General features: G+C 37.9%; 1 protein-coding gene across 1 annotated transcript; it reads right to left on the reverse strand.

Moving 5' to 3' along the window:
* Window positions 1-1,657: 1,657 nt before the first annotated feature.
* Window positions 1,658-16,149, reverse strand: LOC120563796 (mucin-2-like). Its single transcript, XM_039808204.1, is given in 29 exon segments — window positions 1,658-1,940; window positions 1,982-3,158; window positions 3,362-3,490; window positions 4,019-4,175; window positions 4,287-4,526; window positions 4,849-5,028; window positions 5,158-5,268; window positions 5,926-6,064; window positions 6,192-6,343; window positions 6,537-6,640; window positions 6,743-6,795; window positions 6,956-7,211; window positions 7,340-7,466; window positions 7,554-7,648; window positions 9,468-9,632; window positions 10,171-10,308; window positions 10,422-10,491; window positions 10,581-10,694; window positions 10,832-10,982; window positions 11,074-11,188; window positions 11,286-11,411; window positions 11,873-12,089; window positions 12,189-12,316; window positions 12,406-12,496; window positions 12,948-13,062; window positions 13,159-13,414; window positions 13,587-13,635; window positions 13,637-13,681; window positions 16,144-16,149. Coding segments are annotated over 29 exon segments (4,989 nt in total).
* Between the last annotated feature and the right edge of the window lie 1,564 nt (window positions 16,150-17,713).

Here is a 17,713-nt window from a genome sequence, read left to right on the forward strand (position 1 = left end):
TAACAACACCAACTGAACCTACTACTACAACAACTGAACAGCCAACTACAACAACAAAATCACTCACCAACTAAAACTCCAATACTACTGCCACAACAACTCAAGAGCCAACCACAACACCACGGGCTACAACGTGCATTGGTCAGAGTGGTATGATGCATGTCCCAGGACAAAAGGATCGGGAAACATACAGAGAACATCATGTTAGTAAGTCATGTGAAAATCCCACAGAAATTATCAGATCAACAGATTATCCCGACAAAACTTCAATGATTTTGTGAGCTCAAACTGGCCAGTTGTTACTATGATGTGGGATATGGCTTCAATATGTAAAAGAGGATCAGATCACACGTCCATCAAGTGTTTCAACTATAAAAATCAGAGCATGTTGTGAGTAGAGATATGTCCAACCACAACCCATTCAACCCCATTAACTACACCTCCCAACAACTGAAGAGCTAACCATTAACTAATAAAAATTCCATTAATTCCCACCAACTGAACCTACTACCAGCCAAACTGAAAAGCCACCAACAACCACAACTGAAGAGCCAATAACAACCATTGCCTCCAACCCTACCAACTGAACTCTATCTGATAACAACAATCGAAGAGCCAGACATTACCATTGTTCGAGTCAACCACAAACTCACACAATCTGGCCTCAATACTAACTGAACCCATCAACAACAACTGAAGAATTAATCCATAACCATTGTTCCATATCCTCGTTAATAAATTATCTGAAGAGTTGTCTCAAAATCTGTTGTACCTACATCCCTAACCAACTGAATCTATTATAGTTCAATAACCAAGATTAATTAATAATTCATACTCATTAACCCCACCAATTCACTACCAGTTAATACTGAAGAGTTAATTATTAACACAGTGTTCTACATTCATTCAACCGAACCTGCTTGAGGCCATAACTGAAGAGGTCAACTATCATTAATAAATTGAATAATTTCCACCAACTAACACACTGAAGTAGTTAACACAATCATTGACAATTCACAATTAATACCGAACCTACTATTAATATTAATTGAAGAGTCAATATCCTCAACAATATTAATTGAATTGTCATTATCACCTCCATATACAATTCAACTGAATTTACATTATTGTTTAACTGATTGACCACAACATTAGGAATTGATAACACATTAATTTCCATAAACATTTGCTCGAACTAATTGATTAGAATAATCAACTGAAAGACATCACAATCAATAATGGCCTAACACACTGAACTACTACCGTCATTGAATCAATACAGCCTAATATCATCGAACTCATTCACACTGAAATATTAACCATTGAATAACACCACCAACTGAACTCATTCGATATTGGTCATTCGAATATTAATCATTACAGGCCCAGTTGACACAACTGACCCACTATTAGCACACTGAAGAGCCAATCATCAATCACTGGTCAGGCTCCAAAGGAACCCACCAACCGAAACATCATGCACCACCTTCCCCAGTTCAAATCACACGCTAAAATACATGGGTGCTGTGGATTGTGGTAGCTGTGGCTGGTCCCTTCTGTTGGTAGCAGTAGCCAGCTGGGGGGGCTGCAGACTGGTGGCTGTGATGGCTTCCAGCGTGCTGTAGCAGTCCCGGGCGTGATTTGGCGTGCTGGCCCCTCAGTAGCAGGTCCAGCGGGGTGGGCTGTAGATGCGGGTGTGGCTACCCTTCAGCGGGTGCAGGCAAGAGGTGCAGCTGTAGATTGGTGCCGGCGCCCTCAGCTGTAGTAGCAGGTACGGGGGCTGCAGATGGGGTGTGGCTGTAGCGGCCCCTCCAGCTGCTGCAGCACAGGTCAGCTGGGGGTGCAGGACTGTGGCTGTGGCGGCCTCCTGTGGTAGTAGGTCCAGCTGGTGGACGCAGCGGTGTGGCTGTGGCGACCCCTTCTCAGCCAGCAGTAGAGGTCTCAGCTGGTGGACAGAGTGTGGCTGTGGCTGGCCCTTCACGCGGAGTGGCTACGGTGGCGGGTAGTTTTTGTGGGTGTGGTTGGCTCTTCAGTTGTGGTTGTAATAGGTTCAGTTGGTGGGGTTGTAGATTTTGTGGTTTTGGTTGGCTCTTCAGTTGTAGTAGTAGGTTCAGTTGGCAGGGTTGTAGGTTTTGTGGTTGTAGTTGGTTCTTCAGTTGTTGTTGTTGTTGTTGTAGTAGTGGGTTCAGTTGGTGGTGGTGTAGATTGTGTGGTTGTGGTTGGCTCTTCAGTTGTGGTAGTAGTAGGTTCAGTTGGTGGTGTTGTAGATGTTGTGGTTGGCTCTTCAGTTGTTGTAGTTGTAGGTTCAGTTAGTGGGGTTGTAGATTTTGTGGTTGTTATTGGCTCTTCAGTTGTGGTTGTTGTTGGCTTTTCAGTTGTGGTAGTAGTAGGTTCAGTTGGTGGGGTTGTAGATTTTGTGGTTGTGGTTGGCTCTTCAGTTGTTGTGGGAGGTGTAGTTAATGGGGTTGAATGGGTTGTGGTTGGACATATCTCTACCTCACAACATACTCTGATTTTATAGTTGAAACACTTAAATGGACGTGTGATCTGATCCTCTTTTTTACATATTAAACCATATCCCACATCGCAAGTAACAACCTGGCCAGTTTGACTCACAAAATCATTGAAGTTTTTGTCAGGATAATCTGTTGATCTACAATCAATTTCTGTGGGATTTTCACATATTTGTTTACCACTATTTATGATGTTCTCATATGTTTCCCAGTCACTTTTGTCCTCTCCTGGTTTATGCACATCATACCACTCTGACCAATCACACGTTGTAATACATGGTGTTGTGGTTGGCTCTTGAGTTGTTGTGGCAGTAGTAGGTTTAGTTGGTGGTGATTTTGTTGTTGTAGTTGGCTGTTCAGTTGTTGTAGTAGTAGGTTCAGTTGGTGTTGTTACGGGTGTAGTGGTGGCAATAGTTGTTGTTGGTGTTGGGACAGTTGTACTAGAGCAAGGTTCATTTCCATGTATCACTGTTGAATTCTTACATATTGCATAGTAGCACATTCCCAAATTGTCAGTTACATTGTAAATAACTTCATCTTCCTCGTATCTAGTGTTGTTGTAAAAGCAACCTGGACATTCCTCCACACACATCCCAGTCTCCTCATCAAATATGGGCTTATCTTCAGGGCATACAGGGTAACAACCTGTACAAATCACAGAATAAAACATAATACATATTTTTTTTGACAGTAAAAGCATTGTTATTCATATGGGTTTATTTAATCCTGGACACTGAAGCTGGCCAGGTGGTCTTTAACTCCACCAAATTGGATCAGTTCAATATTTTAAGATTTTAACCAGCACATTAATCAGAGGTAAGGTGAGACATTGTGAGTTAATCTCTTACCTTCCAGGTTGGGTAAAAGTTTGCTACATTTTTCTTCTGGATTCAAACAGGTCTTGTAGCAAGGTGTGTGGCAAGGATTGTAGTGCCACTTGCATTCATCTGGGCTGTTGTAGTAATCACAAAAGACAGCTAGGAAGAAAACATACAAGGTATGTTATACTTTAAAAAAATTAAACATTGATGTGTCATTCAGTGAAAGAGCCCTCAAACTTCAACGCCTCCTGATACATTATCACATTATATTTCTTTTAGGCCTGAGGATTGCATTTAGTTTCATATAAACTTGGGAAGTTATCACTCATTCAAAGGCATCATGTATATAAATCATTGCAGTCTTTAAAAATATACTCTTCATGAAGCATGCACTGATGCCCATAAAGTCTCTGTAATATACAGTATATGCTTATTATAACGTTAATTACATTTGGTGTTCATTCACATATTATATATATAATACAAATAATCAGGTTGGTATATTCAATGTCCTGGCCATAAAGAAACAAATAGCAAACCATACTCATATATGAAACTTGACAAATTTCTAAATCTCTAAATGCTTGGGTCATAAGCATTTTGGGATCTAAAAACAGGTTGTAAGCACCAGAAAAGGCTGAAAAACCTCAGTTTAATCTGAAGGTAAAATTGTTGTTTACTTACGACAGATTTCTGGAGTTCTCCATGCAACACAGACAGAAGCCTCATTACAAGCTTGAGCATAAGCTGCAACTGCTGAGCAGAAACACTCGCAGTCTCCTCCAGAGTCGCAGGCACATGAGTCTCTTACACAGTTCTCATAAAATGGAAGGGGGGCTACCTGTTCAGTTATCAATATACAGGTACATGATAGATTTTTAAAAACGAGTTAAATGTTTTCAACCATCAAACTTTCAAAATAATGATAAATTAGAAACAAATGTATCATTACCTTATTGTGGCAATCTTGGAATGTTTTTCCAATTATAATGCTGCACATCTTTTGTGCCCAGTGAAGTCGATTGGGTCTTGCTCCACAAGGGTCAGCATTTGTTTCCACATCCAGGCACTCGCTTGACACTTTCCAGCTGTTTGCAAATTCTATCGGATTGCTCACTACCAGCTGACCCTGAGTGGTGAAGTCGTTCTGTCCATCACCATTAAAATCTCCACACAGGCCACATACCTCTCCCTATACAGCCAAACAAAAGGAGACAGTATTCCATATCAATACTCTTTACGGTTATGAGAAACACATTTTATAGCCATTTTTATACTTTCATCATGTTGACAAATAAAGTATTCACTTCATATATTATGAATAAACAAGTTTTTAGCAATGTTAATATACTGTACATCAATACCATTGTTGTCCCAAAGCTTTAAAGTGCTGTAAGAAAAAGATGCAAAGAGAGATAGACTACAGATAACAAAAATAGTACATCATATCAAAACTCTAGGTCTAAACTCTTACTGTAACAGTCATCATAATTTAAACAATTAATGTGACTCACGCTGTGCTGTGGTTCCAGGATGATGCGAACAGTTGTTTTGCCATCCCACATCACCGTCAGACCAATGGCAGATTCTACCACCACATATAAGCCAACCTTCCTTATTCTGTACTGAATCTCAGCACCATGTCCCAGGTCCACCTCGTCATAATTACCCTTTGATAGTTTGATTTCCTTTTGCTGTAATATTAAGGAGATTTTTGTTGCTTTCATTGTAACTTTAAAAACTGCAGTTTTGATATATGCTATTTGATTGTATTCAATATTTTAGGCACAGAATGCATATCAGGTGTTGCTATGAGGTCTTACCCCAAGTTGGATTCTAACAGTTTTGGAGCATGTGGTGCCTGTAGATCCACACGGTACATTTTCTGTGATTACTCCAAAGTTGTCCTGTACTGTTTTATTGCCACATTTGTTCTTAAGAGAGAGAGAGAGAAATTAACTTAATATTTTGCATGTTTCCATTATAGTAGAGACCACTGGTCAAATCCAACTTCAGCTTGGCCTTTACTAGTCCACAATACTTTAAGATTGTTAAAGAAAAGCTAGAACATGAAATATAAGTGTAGTTGATACCCAGGAGAGTAAGATCATATAGTTATCTGCATTTGTTATTCATATTTCTTATTATGACAAGCAGTCATCTTAAAGTGCATCTAGGTAAACATACCAAATATTGATTGGTCTTTCAACCCATGTATCTAACTTAGCAAATAAGAATTATATAATAATTAGAATTTAATAAATGTCATATCTGTGACTTTCAGAGATTAAACCTTATAGAACATTATAAGTGAAGCATAACTGCTGGCTTTGTCAGAAACACTTCCTTTTTACTAAACAGTGCACCACATGTACTGCCTGCCATTTTATTTGTCTGTCAGAGATCGTAATGCAAAAATGACTTAACAGCTGTCAGTGATGATGCAAAAAGATGACTAGTAAGTATGTAAGTGTATGCAATCTCAATTTACTGCTCACTATTAAGTTATATAGGCAGTAGTGATTGAGTGAAGAAGGGCGTGATTACAGACACAGCCTGTCATTTAGATGATTTTGATATGCTTTGCTTACCTTAACAGCAACATAGGAACAATGTCCTTGAAAGCCATATGTTCGCTGATCAAATGTATTGTAGTGACCACTACCATAAATAATGCAAGTTTGTGAGCATTTATTCTTACTGCACTCCCAGCTTCCACTTTTGCAGGTACTAGAGCAGAAAAGGTTACATTTAAAACAGTGTTTTGAATACAATACAATCACGTAAAAAATGCAAGAAAATATGATAATATTTATGTTGCAGTATATCATACGTCTGATTTAAAACAAGAACATACCAGATGTTGCACTGGTCAGGGATTTGTGATCCAGGGGAATAAATATGCCCATTGTGCTGACAGGGACATTCATTTTCTTTCACACAGGAACCTTTGCCATCATCTAGTAGGTCAGCTGGACACCGACAGCCAGATTCACACTCTGTGGACTCCTGGATAGTTAGAAAGATCACAGTGATAGAAAATGAGAAAACAATACTGATACTATTGAAAATCACTGTTCAAAACTCTCTAGATACTACTGTAGAAACTAATGTAACTGTACACAGTCTTACTTTTTTCAAGTAACATAATGTTCACCATTAAATACATGTGATATCCAGTTATTTGAGACTAAGAGCTCACACAATCATTGCTGTCCAGATTTAAACAAGTTCGAGCACAGCGCAGTCCCAGATCTCTGGTGCTCGCAGCGGAGCAGTTGAAAAACACTTTCGGAAAATAGCATGCTGTAACAGAAGAGAAACTGCTCAATATCAACCAGACCAGAATCAGTATCAACCAAGTGCTTGTGTTGTGGTAAAAAAAAAAAAAAACTCAAAACAACGTACTTGATGGGTGCACTCTCCAAGAATGACAATGAAGCATTCCATTGGTACACACACTAGCAAGAGACACAAAAGATATAAGATTAATGTAACACAAAGGCACTTGAAAATTAACAATTTAGTTTAATTAAATCTTATATACTGCAGGAATTACAAGCATGCTAAATCCTTAGTCTCGGATAAATCAAGTCACTACATTGCAAACGGCTGACTTACCAGTGCTCGTCTTTGATGTTGATGGACTTTCCTGACTTAATGTAGACTTCGTTATGGTAGCAGGGACATTTTGCCATGGGGACACAGATGCCGTTTTCATTTAGGTAGAGACCCTTGGAGCAGGAGCAGCCATCCACAGGCAAGAAGTCAGAAGTGCAACTTGGTTGCTTTATGCCCAGTGATTTGCAAGTCAACTGGCATCTCTGATGCTTGTAAGAGAAGATCTGAGATGCTGGGCAGCTCCTTGTGTATTTATCTGTTTTGTGCACAATGAGAATATAGCTACTTACTAGCTTTATGACTAACTAATGAAAGGAAAGACGTTCATCAAACTCCAGAAATTATCACTCAACTTTACCACAACATAATGAAAGAAATCCTTACCGCACACATTCTCTCTCCAGTCTGTCAAGATCACTCCCTTTGATGCACAAGCCCGAGCGTAGGAGGAGAAGATGGCACACAGGCAGTCCTGACTCTTCTCACAGTTACAGCTGGCATACGTACATCTCTGCAGAAGACAGCAAATACTTTTAGGGAATTATAGTCTCATCAAAATGTAATTCAATGAAAGACAAACAGAAAGGTTTTGCAGTACCTTGTAGTACATATCAGGATCTACCGCTGAATGGCATTGTGCAAAGGTGCTGTCTGGATTCAGCAGCAAGGCGCACCAGTGTTTAGCGTACCACTCTGGAGAAATAATATGTGTTTATTTTTATTGTTTACAATTATGTTGAACTAATTGCCTAAAACACAACATACTTGCAGACCAGAAATAAGTGTTTAAAGCTAAGAATCAATCTAAGAAATACACAGAAAAAACCACACAAGATCAACATTTACAGTGCCTTGCGAAAGTATTCGGCCCCCTTGAACTTTTCGACCTTTTGCCACATTTCAGGCCTCAAACATAAAGATATAAAACTGTAATTTTTTGTGAAGAATTAACAACAAGTGGGACACAATCATGAAGTGGAACGAAATTTATTGGATATTTCAAACCTTTTAAACAAATAAAAAACTGAAATATTGGGCGTGCAAAATTATTCAGCCCCCTTAAGTTAATACTTTGTAGCGCCACCTTTTGCTGCGATTACAGCTGTAAGTCGCTTGGGGTATGTCTCTATCAGTTTTGCACATCGAGAGACTGACATTTTTGCCCATTCCTCCTTGCAAAACAGCTCGAGCTCAGTGAGGTTGGATGGAGAGCGTTTGTGAACAGCAGTTTTCAGTTCTTTCCACAGATTCTCGATTGGATTCAGGTCTGGACTTTGACTTGGCCATTCTAACACCTGGATATGTTTATTTGTGAACCATTCCATTGTAGATTTTGCTTTATGTTTTGGATCATTGTCTTGTTGGAAGACAAATCTCCGTCCCAGTCTCAGGTCTTTTGCAGACTCCATCAGGTTTTCTTCCAGAATGGTCCTGTATTTGGCTCCATCCATCTTCCCATCAATTTTAACCATCTTCCCTGTCCCTGCTGAAGAAAAGCAGGCCCAAACCATGATGCTGCCACCACCATGTTTGACAGTGGGGATGGTGTGTTCAGGGTGATGAGCTGTGTTGCTTTTACGCCAAACATAACGTTATGCATTGTTGCCAAAAAGTTCGATTTTGGTTTCATCTGACCACAGCACCTTCTTCCACATGTTTGGTGTGTCTCCCAGGTGGCTTTTGGCAAACTTTAAAGCGACACTTTTGTGGGATATCTTTAAGAAATGGCTTTCTTCTTGCCACTCTTCCATAAAGGCCAGATTTGTGCAGTATACGACTGATTGTTGTCCTATGGACAGAGTCTCCCGCCTCAGCTGTAGATCTCTGCAGTTCATCCAGAGTGATCATGGGCCTCTTGGCTGCATCTCTGATCAGTCTTCTCATTGTATGAGCTGAAAGTTTAGAGGGACGGCCGGGTCTTCGTAGATTTGTAGTGGTCTGATACTCCTTCCATTTCAATATTATCGCTTGCACAGTGCTCCTTGGGATTTTTAAAGCTTGCGAAATCTTTTTGTATCCAAATCCGGCTTTAAACTTCTCCACAACAGTATCTCGGACCTGCCTGGTGTGTTCCTTGTTCTTCATGATGCTCTCTGCGCTTTACACGGACCTCTGAGACTATCACAGAGCAGGTGCATTTATACGGAGACTTGATTACACACAGCTGGATTCTATTTATCATCATTAGTCATTTAGGTCAACATTGGATCATTCAGAGATCCTCACTGAACTTCTGGAGAGAGTTTGCTGCACTGAAAGTAAAGGGGCTGAATAATTTTGCGCACTACAAACTTTTCAGTTTTTATTTGTTAAAAAAGTTTGAAATAGCCAATGAATTTCGTTCCACTTCATAATTGGGACCCACTTGTTGTTGATTCTTCACAAAAAATTACAGATTTATATCTATGTTTGAGGCCTGAAATGTGGCAAAAGGTCGAAACGTTCAAGGGGGCCGAATACTTTCGCAAGGCACTGTACATAATAACAGTTCTTTTATTTATTTATTTTTTACCATTTTCCACACTAAGGGAACAGGGGTCCTCAAGTCTTTCCTCTCTGTCTGGGCACATTAGGTTAGCCTTCCAGGAGTTACTAAAAGTTGCTGCTGTTCCCTCCACCATCCCCTGAGGAGTCTTCATGTCATCAGATAGGGCCATGTTGTAGTTCCCACATAAGCCTGAAGAAATCAAATATTAAAGAAGAATTGTATTAGTACTTATACACAGATAAACAATTGGCTGAAACTACAAATAAGAAAATGGAAGGTGTCAATCATTGTAATGAGATGATAGGATTAAGGATTTGGTTAATTTACTTAAATTAAGATGAAATTAGATAAGAAAAACAGACATTATCACTGAGAATTGAGGGTTTGCAGTGTGGTATTATAATTGAGATTCCACAGTTTTATTCATGTAGAGAGCAAAAGAGGGTCTGAGATACAAGGGTTGTATATTACATATATCCACCCACCATTTACATAATTTACTCATGTATTCATCTGTTTTATGTAGATGTTGTTTAGGTTTATTTGTTTAAACGGATTCAGGGGTGGTGGGAAGATGGTGAATGGCTTTTGTTATTAATGTAATGAATTATAATCAACAGCATTAGTATTGTAGGTGCTTCATTTATTTGTTATTGTAAATGTGCTGTATTCTGACATATGTTTTGATGATGCCAGTGTTTTATGTTAAGATAAATGTGAAACTTACCACGTGTCTTTGCTCTGTAGCTTTGTTCTAGGCTGACATAGACTTGCATGACTGGCACATGCTGGATCTGAATTTGCAAACCAAAACTGGTCTGGAGCAAGATGTGAAAGGATGAAGCATGGAATATGTTGATGTCATCTTTAGATCAAGAAAAATACAAAAACAGTCAGATAATTTGCTAATGTAAATAACAACAAACAAACAAATAAACAAATAAAACAACAAAGTTTCATCCAGAGTTTCGGACCCACCTGAGTGGTATGGCAAACTGATGGTCTGCATGTTTTGCTTCACTTTGCCATCGGAAGTGAACATTAATACCTGAATAAAAACAGAATCGATCATTTGAGTGTTGCAGATATCAGTGTAGATCTATAAATTACTACAGCACGGTCTTGACTTTAACTTACATTGTTTCTGTCATTGTTCAGCAGGATTTTAAGGCTCTTTAGACAAGTGTCAAACTCTTGATTTGCACACGGCACCAACTGAACCAGGAGTGTAAACTTTGGACTTGCATGATCCTGAAATATACAGAGTGAGTACAATTAAATAAATAAATAAACAAGTTATAAATATGTATATATATATTTGTTTTTTTTTTATCAAGCTGAATATATATTTTCTGCCGTTTAATTGTACAAAGCTATGGCTCATTCACCTTGCTTTCCACTTTGGCTAGGGTGTAGTAACAGTCTCCATGGAAGGTGAAGGTTTTTCCATCAAAGGTAGTTACATGTGAACCCTCTTCAACTGCACATGTAGCAGGTGTTTGAAGGCTCTCACAAGCCCATCTACCCTCAACACATGTACTGAAACAACCCCAAAAATTTAAGTTAACAATAAAAATACACAATGAAGGAGATCAGATTAAATATTATATTGTTGAAATATTTGACATACCATTCCTCTCTGTCCTGTCGGTAGACCTCACCGGAGTTATAGATTTTGTTGTGTTTGCACTGACATTCAGATTGAGCAATACACCCTCTCATGGAAATATCATCAAACACAGTTCCTGAATAAGACACATGATGTGACATGAACATTCACAGACTGTGAAGATTAAATCTGAAAGAATCTGTAAGGGTAATAAAAACTGAAACAGCACTTACCAGGAGGACAGAAGCAGCCGTCCATTTTGTGGTCCTCACACAGTGAACCGGTGTCCAGAAGTGTGCATGTATCCATGCAAGGAGAACCGCTCTCTTTATAAACCATGTTGAATGGGCACTGCTTAGCTGTAAAGATATGGTACAGTTCAAATACATCAAGGTAGATGTGAGTTTATGTGAATAATTCAATAGTGTATCATGGGTGTAACTCATTAGGTTTTTTTCTTAAGTGTAACAAAAATTGTTTTTTGTGTACTTATTTTACTTGTACTTGTGTCGTTTGAAAAACATTTATTTGTTTTTTGCTACATTTTAAATCACACCAATTACGATTGAGGCCACAAAAGAGACATATCTGGCCTTTCTTCTATGCAGCTTGTAAATGTCTTTATTTCTAAATAGAAAATAATTAATCATCTCATGCTAGAGCGGCACGAGAAAATTTAATCATGTTGAGATAGAAACACAGTACCTTTTCTTCAAGAACAATTAAAAATTTTCACTGAGCTGATTTCAGTGCATTAGTATGTTCTCCACCCCATACTGTATAAAATATAGAACACAGAAAAGAGAACACAAAACATTACCACAGAACTGAGGTGTCCTCCAGTTGGGAGGCTGCCCTCCTGCATGGGAACACTGCCGAGAGAACTCAGACAGTGTGCTGCAGACACAGAAGTCATTTGTTCTATTGGCGCAGCCACACATGTCCTGCACACAGGTCTGGATGTAAGGTTCAGGGTTGATCAGAGTGGTGCAGGAGCTCCAGGGCTCTGAACGCAGCATCTGGTTACAGGTGGTTTGCTAAAAGATAAAGAGAGACAAATTTACTCTGTTGCAAATGCAACCTATGTATATGACCAACTATCACTATTGCTAACACTAGGTGGATAATAAACTCACAAACTCCTTGCATGAATCCAGCACAGCTTCCAGTGATTCATCTTCCTCCTCATAGGGGTCCTCACAATCATCATTTGGACGATGGACTTTGTGTTTGTTGCCAAACTCAATGGGGCTGATTTTGCGACCTGCATTTGATAGTAATTAGTGTAAAATCAAAGATACAGTGGATAATTCTAGAAATGCATTAACACATGAAGTGAATAACCATATATACCTTTATGAATGAACTCATTCTGGACAGAAACACCATTGAAGTCTCCACAAAGTCCACAGGTACGATTTGCATAATCAGTATCCAGTTCCACCTAAGAGGTTATAACAAGTTTTGTTTTCACACAATTTAAATAACACTTAAACAAAACCCTGGTGAATTGTAATTGCCTCATTAAATGACATGAATGGAATACATTTTATGATAGTGATTTGATATTTAATTTCATCACTGCTACTGTCATATTTTTGTTGTCAAGCATAACTCAATCAAGAAAGATAATTGACTGAAAGACAGGTCTGTGTACTTCATTTCTTCCCAGGAACCTTAGGAATTTATTCAAATATAAAAATAATATATAAACTTGACTGTGTCTCTGGGTGGTCAGTCTGTTCCACATTAATTAAAAGAAAAAAGTGTTCCAATGTCAGATCAAAAGGAGACTTAAATTAATTGTTCATGTATTAAAACAACGTGTAGTGTATATGCCTTATACAAACTTTAAGGAGAGCAGTGAAGATATATTTCTGCCTGGTGTATCATACCATGACTGCATCGTCACCGTTCCACATGACAGTGATGCCGACTTTAGATTGGAGCTTGATGTAAACAGAATTTTGTTCCACTTGTACACCTGCATTGTAGTATGGCACTTTGACACTGAAAAAAAAGATTTCTTTTTTATTATAATGCACAAATATCATAGAAAAGTTAAAAGTACAGTTTCTTACACAGGCTATATGGCTTTTTACTTACGGGAGGTTATTCACAGTGATCATGTCCTTGGTGAGGTAAAACAAAAGGTCATTGATGGTGACCACCACATGGCTGACTGTAGGGTTTCCATCTTTGTCTATCCTCTTCATGTGCACGGAGAAATCCTGGTAGGACTCGTGGCAGTCGGACGCCAGGTTGTACTCACACATACCAGGGAACTGGTACACATCTCCGTCAAATGTCTTGAAGTGCTCTCTGCCCCATGTGCTGCAGATGCTGCTGACATGGTTGCCAACTGTGTACATTTTTTAAAGTGTAGAAAACAGTTTGAGTTACTAAATGCTCTACAGACTGATATAGTCGACAATGATATACATTATCCATTTGTATGTATAAATAAAGCACAATGATCCATCCACAAGGCTCTGAAAAACGTTCCACAGCATCCCAAAAAATCAGAGTCTTACCCAGTCTGGCTTGGACATCGATGACACTGGCAACAGACAAAGCCAGGAAACACAACCACACGCATCTCCACCTCATCGTTGCCGCTGTGGGCTTTCTGTCACCAAAGCAGGTAATAGTCAGACTGCACTTCACAGCCCTTTATATTAAGATTGCACTTTTCTTTTTGCTCACGCCTTCTGTCTGAGTGGGAACTGAAGATTTATTGCCAAGACATGGCAAACATGTGAACAGATCTCTGACGCCCTTCACAAGTCCAATATAATCATTCCAAGATCCTTCTTATCGCTTGATTGAACAAATATGCTCTTCAATTAAGAATTTTTATTCCAAGAGGAATGGGCTGCAATAAAACAGTTTTGTTGACACTATGCTTTTATATTTCCCATTTATTGCAACAGATGGGAATACATTTATGCTTGGCGCTGATGGCTCTGCTCTAATAATGCTCCCTGAATCCGCCAAGCAGCATGCTAAGCTAAAACAGGGAGTACAATGCTGAAACCCCCCCCCCCGTAGAGTTGGCCCAAATCAAGACATTAAAAACATTTTAAACTAGGTAGGTGGGGGCTGGGGTGGTGGAGGCAAGCTTTGCCAGCAGCAGTAGTATGAGGCAGCATTGGTGTAGCAGGGATCAGTGAGGAGGAGGGAGACATTTAAATGGACCGCTGTGATTGGTTTGTGACTAATAGAAATGATAATTCAATTAGTGGGCGCATGACTTCTGAGTCCTACATGAACTAACGCAATGCTTAATTAAACATATTCTTCAATAAGTAGTTACTTCTGGATGGAATTTGTAATAAATCTGTGTCACAGAGATGAGGATGCCATGCAGTGACTTTCAGTAAATTTTAACCTATATAATTTAGTGATGAGAACTTATCAGCCATGGTATCTTGATATGAGAAGTGTGTTATGGTAATAAAAATATTGTTTTATTATTGGTTTATTGTCCAACCCTGTCACGCCTAGTGTCAGCTGGGATATGCTTGAGCACGCAACACTGCCCAGGCTATAGATTACTGATATATGTATGAACATCCCCAGTGTTAATGCAAAATGACAAAACTTCATTTTCAGTAAGCATTACTATCGTTTATTTTAATAATAATGTTCATGACAGCAATAATAATAATATTAGATACAAAATAAAATGAAAATAAAATAAATATATTGAGGCACTTGGAGCACCAAAGAAAGTATAGCTCTCATGTGTAAGTATGACCTTAATGGAGGTGTCAACCTACGCACGATCTGATATCACTAAGTAATTCTATCAGATTGTGCGTCAAACAATGGTTTAAACAGAACCTGTGTCATCCTATCTACCATCTGCTTTACATGATAGGCTGGTGGATCTGCTATTACAACACAATTTGAACACAATTTAAATAGATTAGCCATATTTAATGTAGCTACATTTCTCCAAAATATCAAAAAAAAGGAAGGAAATGCATTCAATTTCATTCAGTCTTAAAGAATACATAAAATGAAATCTGTGAGAACTGAGTGAATACAAAACTTTTGTTGTACAAATAAATGTGGGTATTTCACAAATTGGGGAACAGTATGTGAGAGCGGTATGGAGGCAATCCAAGCCCAGTATTCAGTATTTCGAGTACAGCCCCTTTAACTTTTGCTTGGTAAAACCATAAATTATGTTTATAAAGCAATCATTCATACTGTTTTACAATGTGTTACTTTAGTGTTAACTATATACTAAAATGTTATGTTTACAGACTCCTGCAGAAATATGATATTAGTTTAATTATGATGAAGGACTTGTTGCAATTAATTTATTTATACAGTTTAAAGTTACAGGAACAGCACATTATAACACATTTCTGTAAATGTGCCAGTTAAAACATCTTGGCTTATTTTCAACTGACGTTCCTGGGCAGGTGTAATGGCAGCAAAAATACATAAAATATAAAACAAAGCACAATTCAGGTTATTTGAATAACAGAGTGTGGTCACACACTTGATTGTGAAATTAATTTAAAATTCACAATATGTGTCAACATTTCTGATAAGTGTTGGTAAACTGTTCCATGTGTGAGCTGCTCTCACTGAAAAAACTGTCCAAAGGCAGTCCTCCTCATAGCTATTATCCAATCGCCTCTTCCCACAAAGCTAGTGTATCTATCATTAAAACAATTTAACATGACAAGTATATCAACTAAAATGTGGGATTACTGATTCATTGATGATTGCTTTCCAGAACTGTTGCAACTTTAAAAAGATTTGGTTGACATTGAACATTGCTTAACAGAGATATTAGGGTTACAACTTAATTGTAATCCATTAGTTTGTAAATGTCAGAATATACTAAAGGACACAATGAGGTGTCCGAGGAGTTGAATTATTCTTTTTTCATCAACTATATTTTATAACCTTGAATATGAAAAAGACAATAGCTGTCGAACACTTTCAACCAATGATGAAACCAATTTGAATATTTGTTTAAATGTGGTAAGAGAGCATACTGCATTATCTAAATTGCTTGGGTCATTTATGCACAGGATGTGCAACTGACTGTACTACATCCTTGATTACCGTCATCCTCTACCTGCTGTATCATCTCAATACACACAAACTTGGCATTATATCAAGTTACAGGACTTCCAACTCTTGGAAAAAAGACTTGACAATAAGTTTGTGTTACGTCTACAGTAACCATTTGTTCAAACACCATTTAACCAATTAATTAAACACCAAATCATACCCAATTGTTATTGTATATATATATGAACAGATTACTCAAAACCTTATTAATTACTCCAGCTGTTGGCACATTCATACTTGTCTTATCTGTGGATATATCTCAGAAACAAACATAGTTATTTTGTATGTTCTCAAATAGATACTTAGTAAAAGCTCCTCCAAGTGCAAACAAGGCTTTGGACCACTCCCACACAGGGACAGCTGCATGATGAGAAAGACTTATAGTTATTCCTGTCTGACAGCATAAACAGTGTTGATAAAGGGCAGACAGTACACTTGCCAAATGACCTCAACATTTTTGATAAGAGGTGGGACTATTCAAGATTTTGTAATCCATGTTGAAATAATATCATTTAACATGCAACACTTTTCTATTTCCCATAAAACAGACTGAAATGATGCTTTAAACTAGGCAATGTGTCAGAATACAGCACAAGCTTTAGCATAATAGAATATCAGAAATGTAAACAAAAAGTGATCACATGCTGAAGTATTTCTTAAACATTCATTTACATTTTTGAATATGTTTTTATTTAAAAAAAAATTCCATGGGCTAATAAATACAGTTTCGTTACAAGTTACAGAAAATATCAATTGTTAGTTAGGATTAGGTTTAGTCAGAGGAGATTTTTTTAATCACAGGGCAAGATTAGTATACTGTCTCCAATTATTTAGCGAGGCAAAGGTGTGAACAGAAAAGCAAGCCTTTCTGTTTGCAGAAAAATATACAAAGACAAAACTTCATGTGTTCTAACAACACAGAAACCAAACAATGTCTACTACTACAGTTTGGTTGAAAAAAACACTGCATTATTAGTTATGCAATCATTAGCAGCTGATGTTAATGCTAAAGTAATTATTAGGTCTGCAACTAACAATTATTTTCATTATCAATTAATGTATTGATTACTTTCTCAATCACTAATTTGGCATGTAAATGTCACATAATGTGAAAAATGCCTGTAAGTTCCCAGAGCGCATGGTGACATCTTCAAATGTCTTGTTTTGTCCATTTACAGTAACAAACCCAAAGAGATTCAGTTTATCACAATCAGAATTAGAATACTTTACTGATCCCCTTAGGTAAATTGTTTAGTTGCAGTTACTCAAAGTCAAATTCAAGGTAAAAAATAAGTAAGAAAAGAGCAAAGTCTATAAGTGTATAAAGTAACATAGCTACATTAAGAAATTAAAAGTAGAAGTAAATTGAGGTTACATGAGATTATGTTGAAAGGATTATGTTTCTAAAACAATGGAGTGACCTGCTACGCCCAGCAGTGACCTGCTATGCCATGAACTACTACAACTGCTATTTCTAGTAATAGTTCCATTATCTTTATTGTTACTATATTTGCCACTGTTCATCACTCCCCCAACCGGCATCTTAAGACACCGCCCACCA

The sequence above is a fragment of the Perca fluviatilis genome, chromosome 8 (genome assembly GCF_010015445.1).
Source record: "Perca fluviatilis chromosome 8, GENO_Pfluv_1.0, whole genome shotgun sequence".
NCBI classification, from domain to species: Eukaryota; Metazoa; Chordata; class Actinopteri; order Perciformes; family Percidae; genus Perca; species Perca fluviatilis.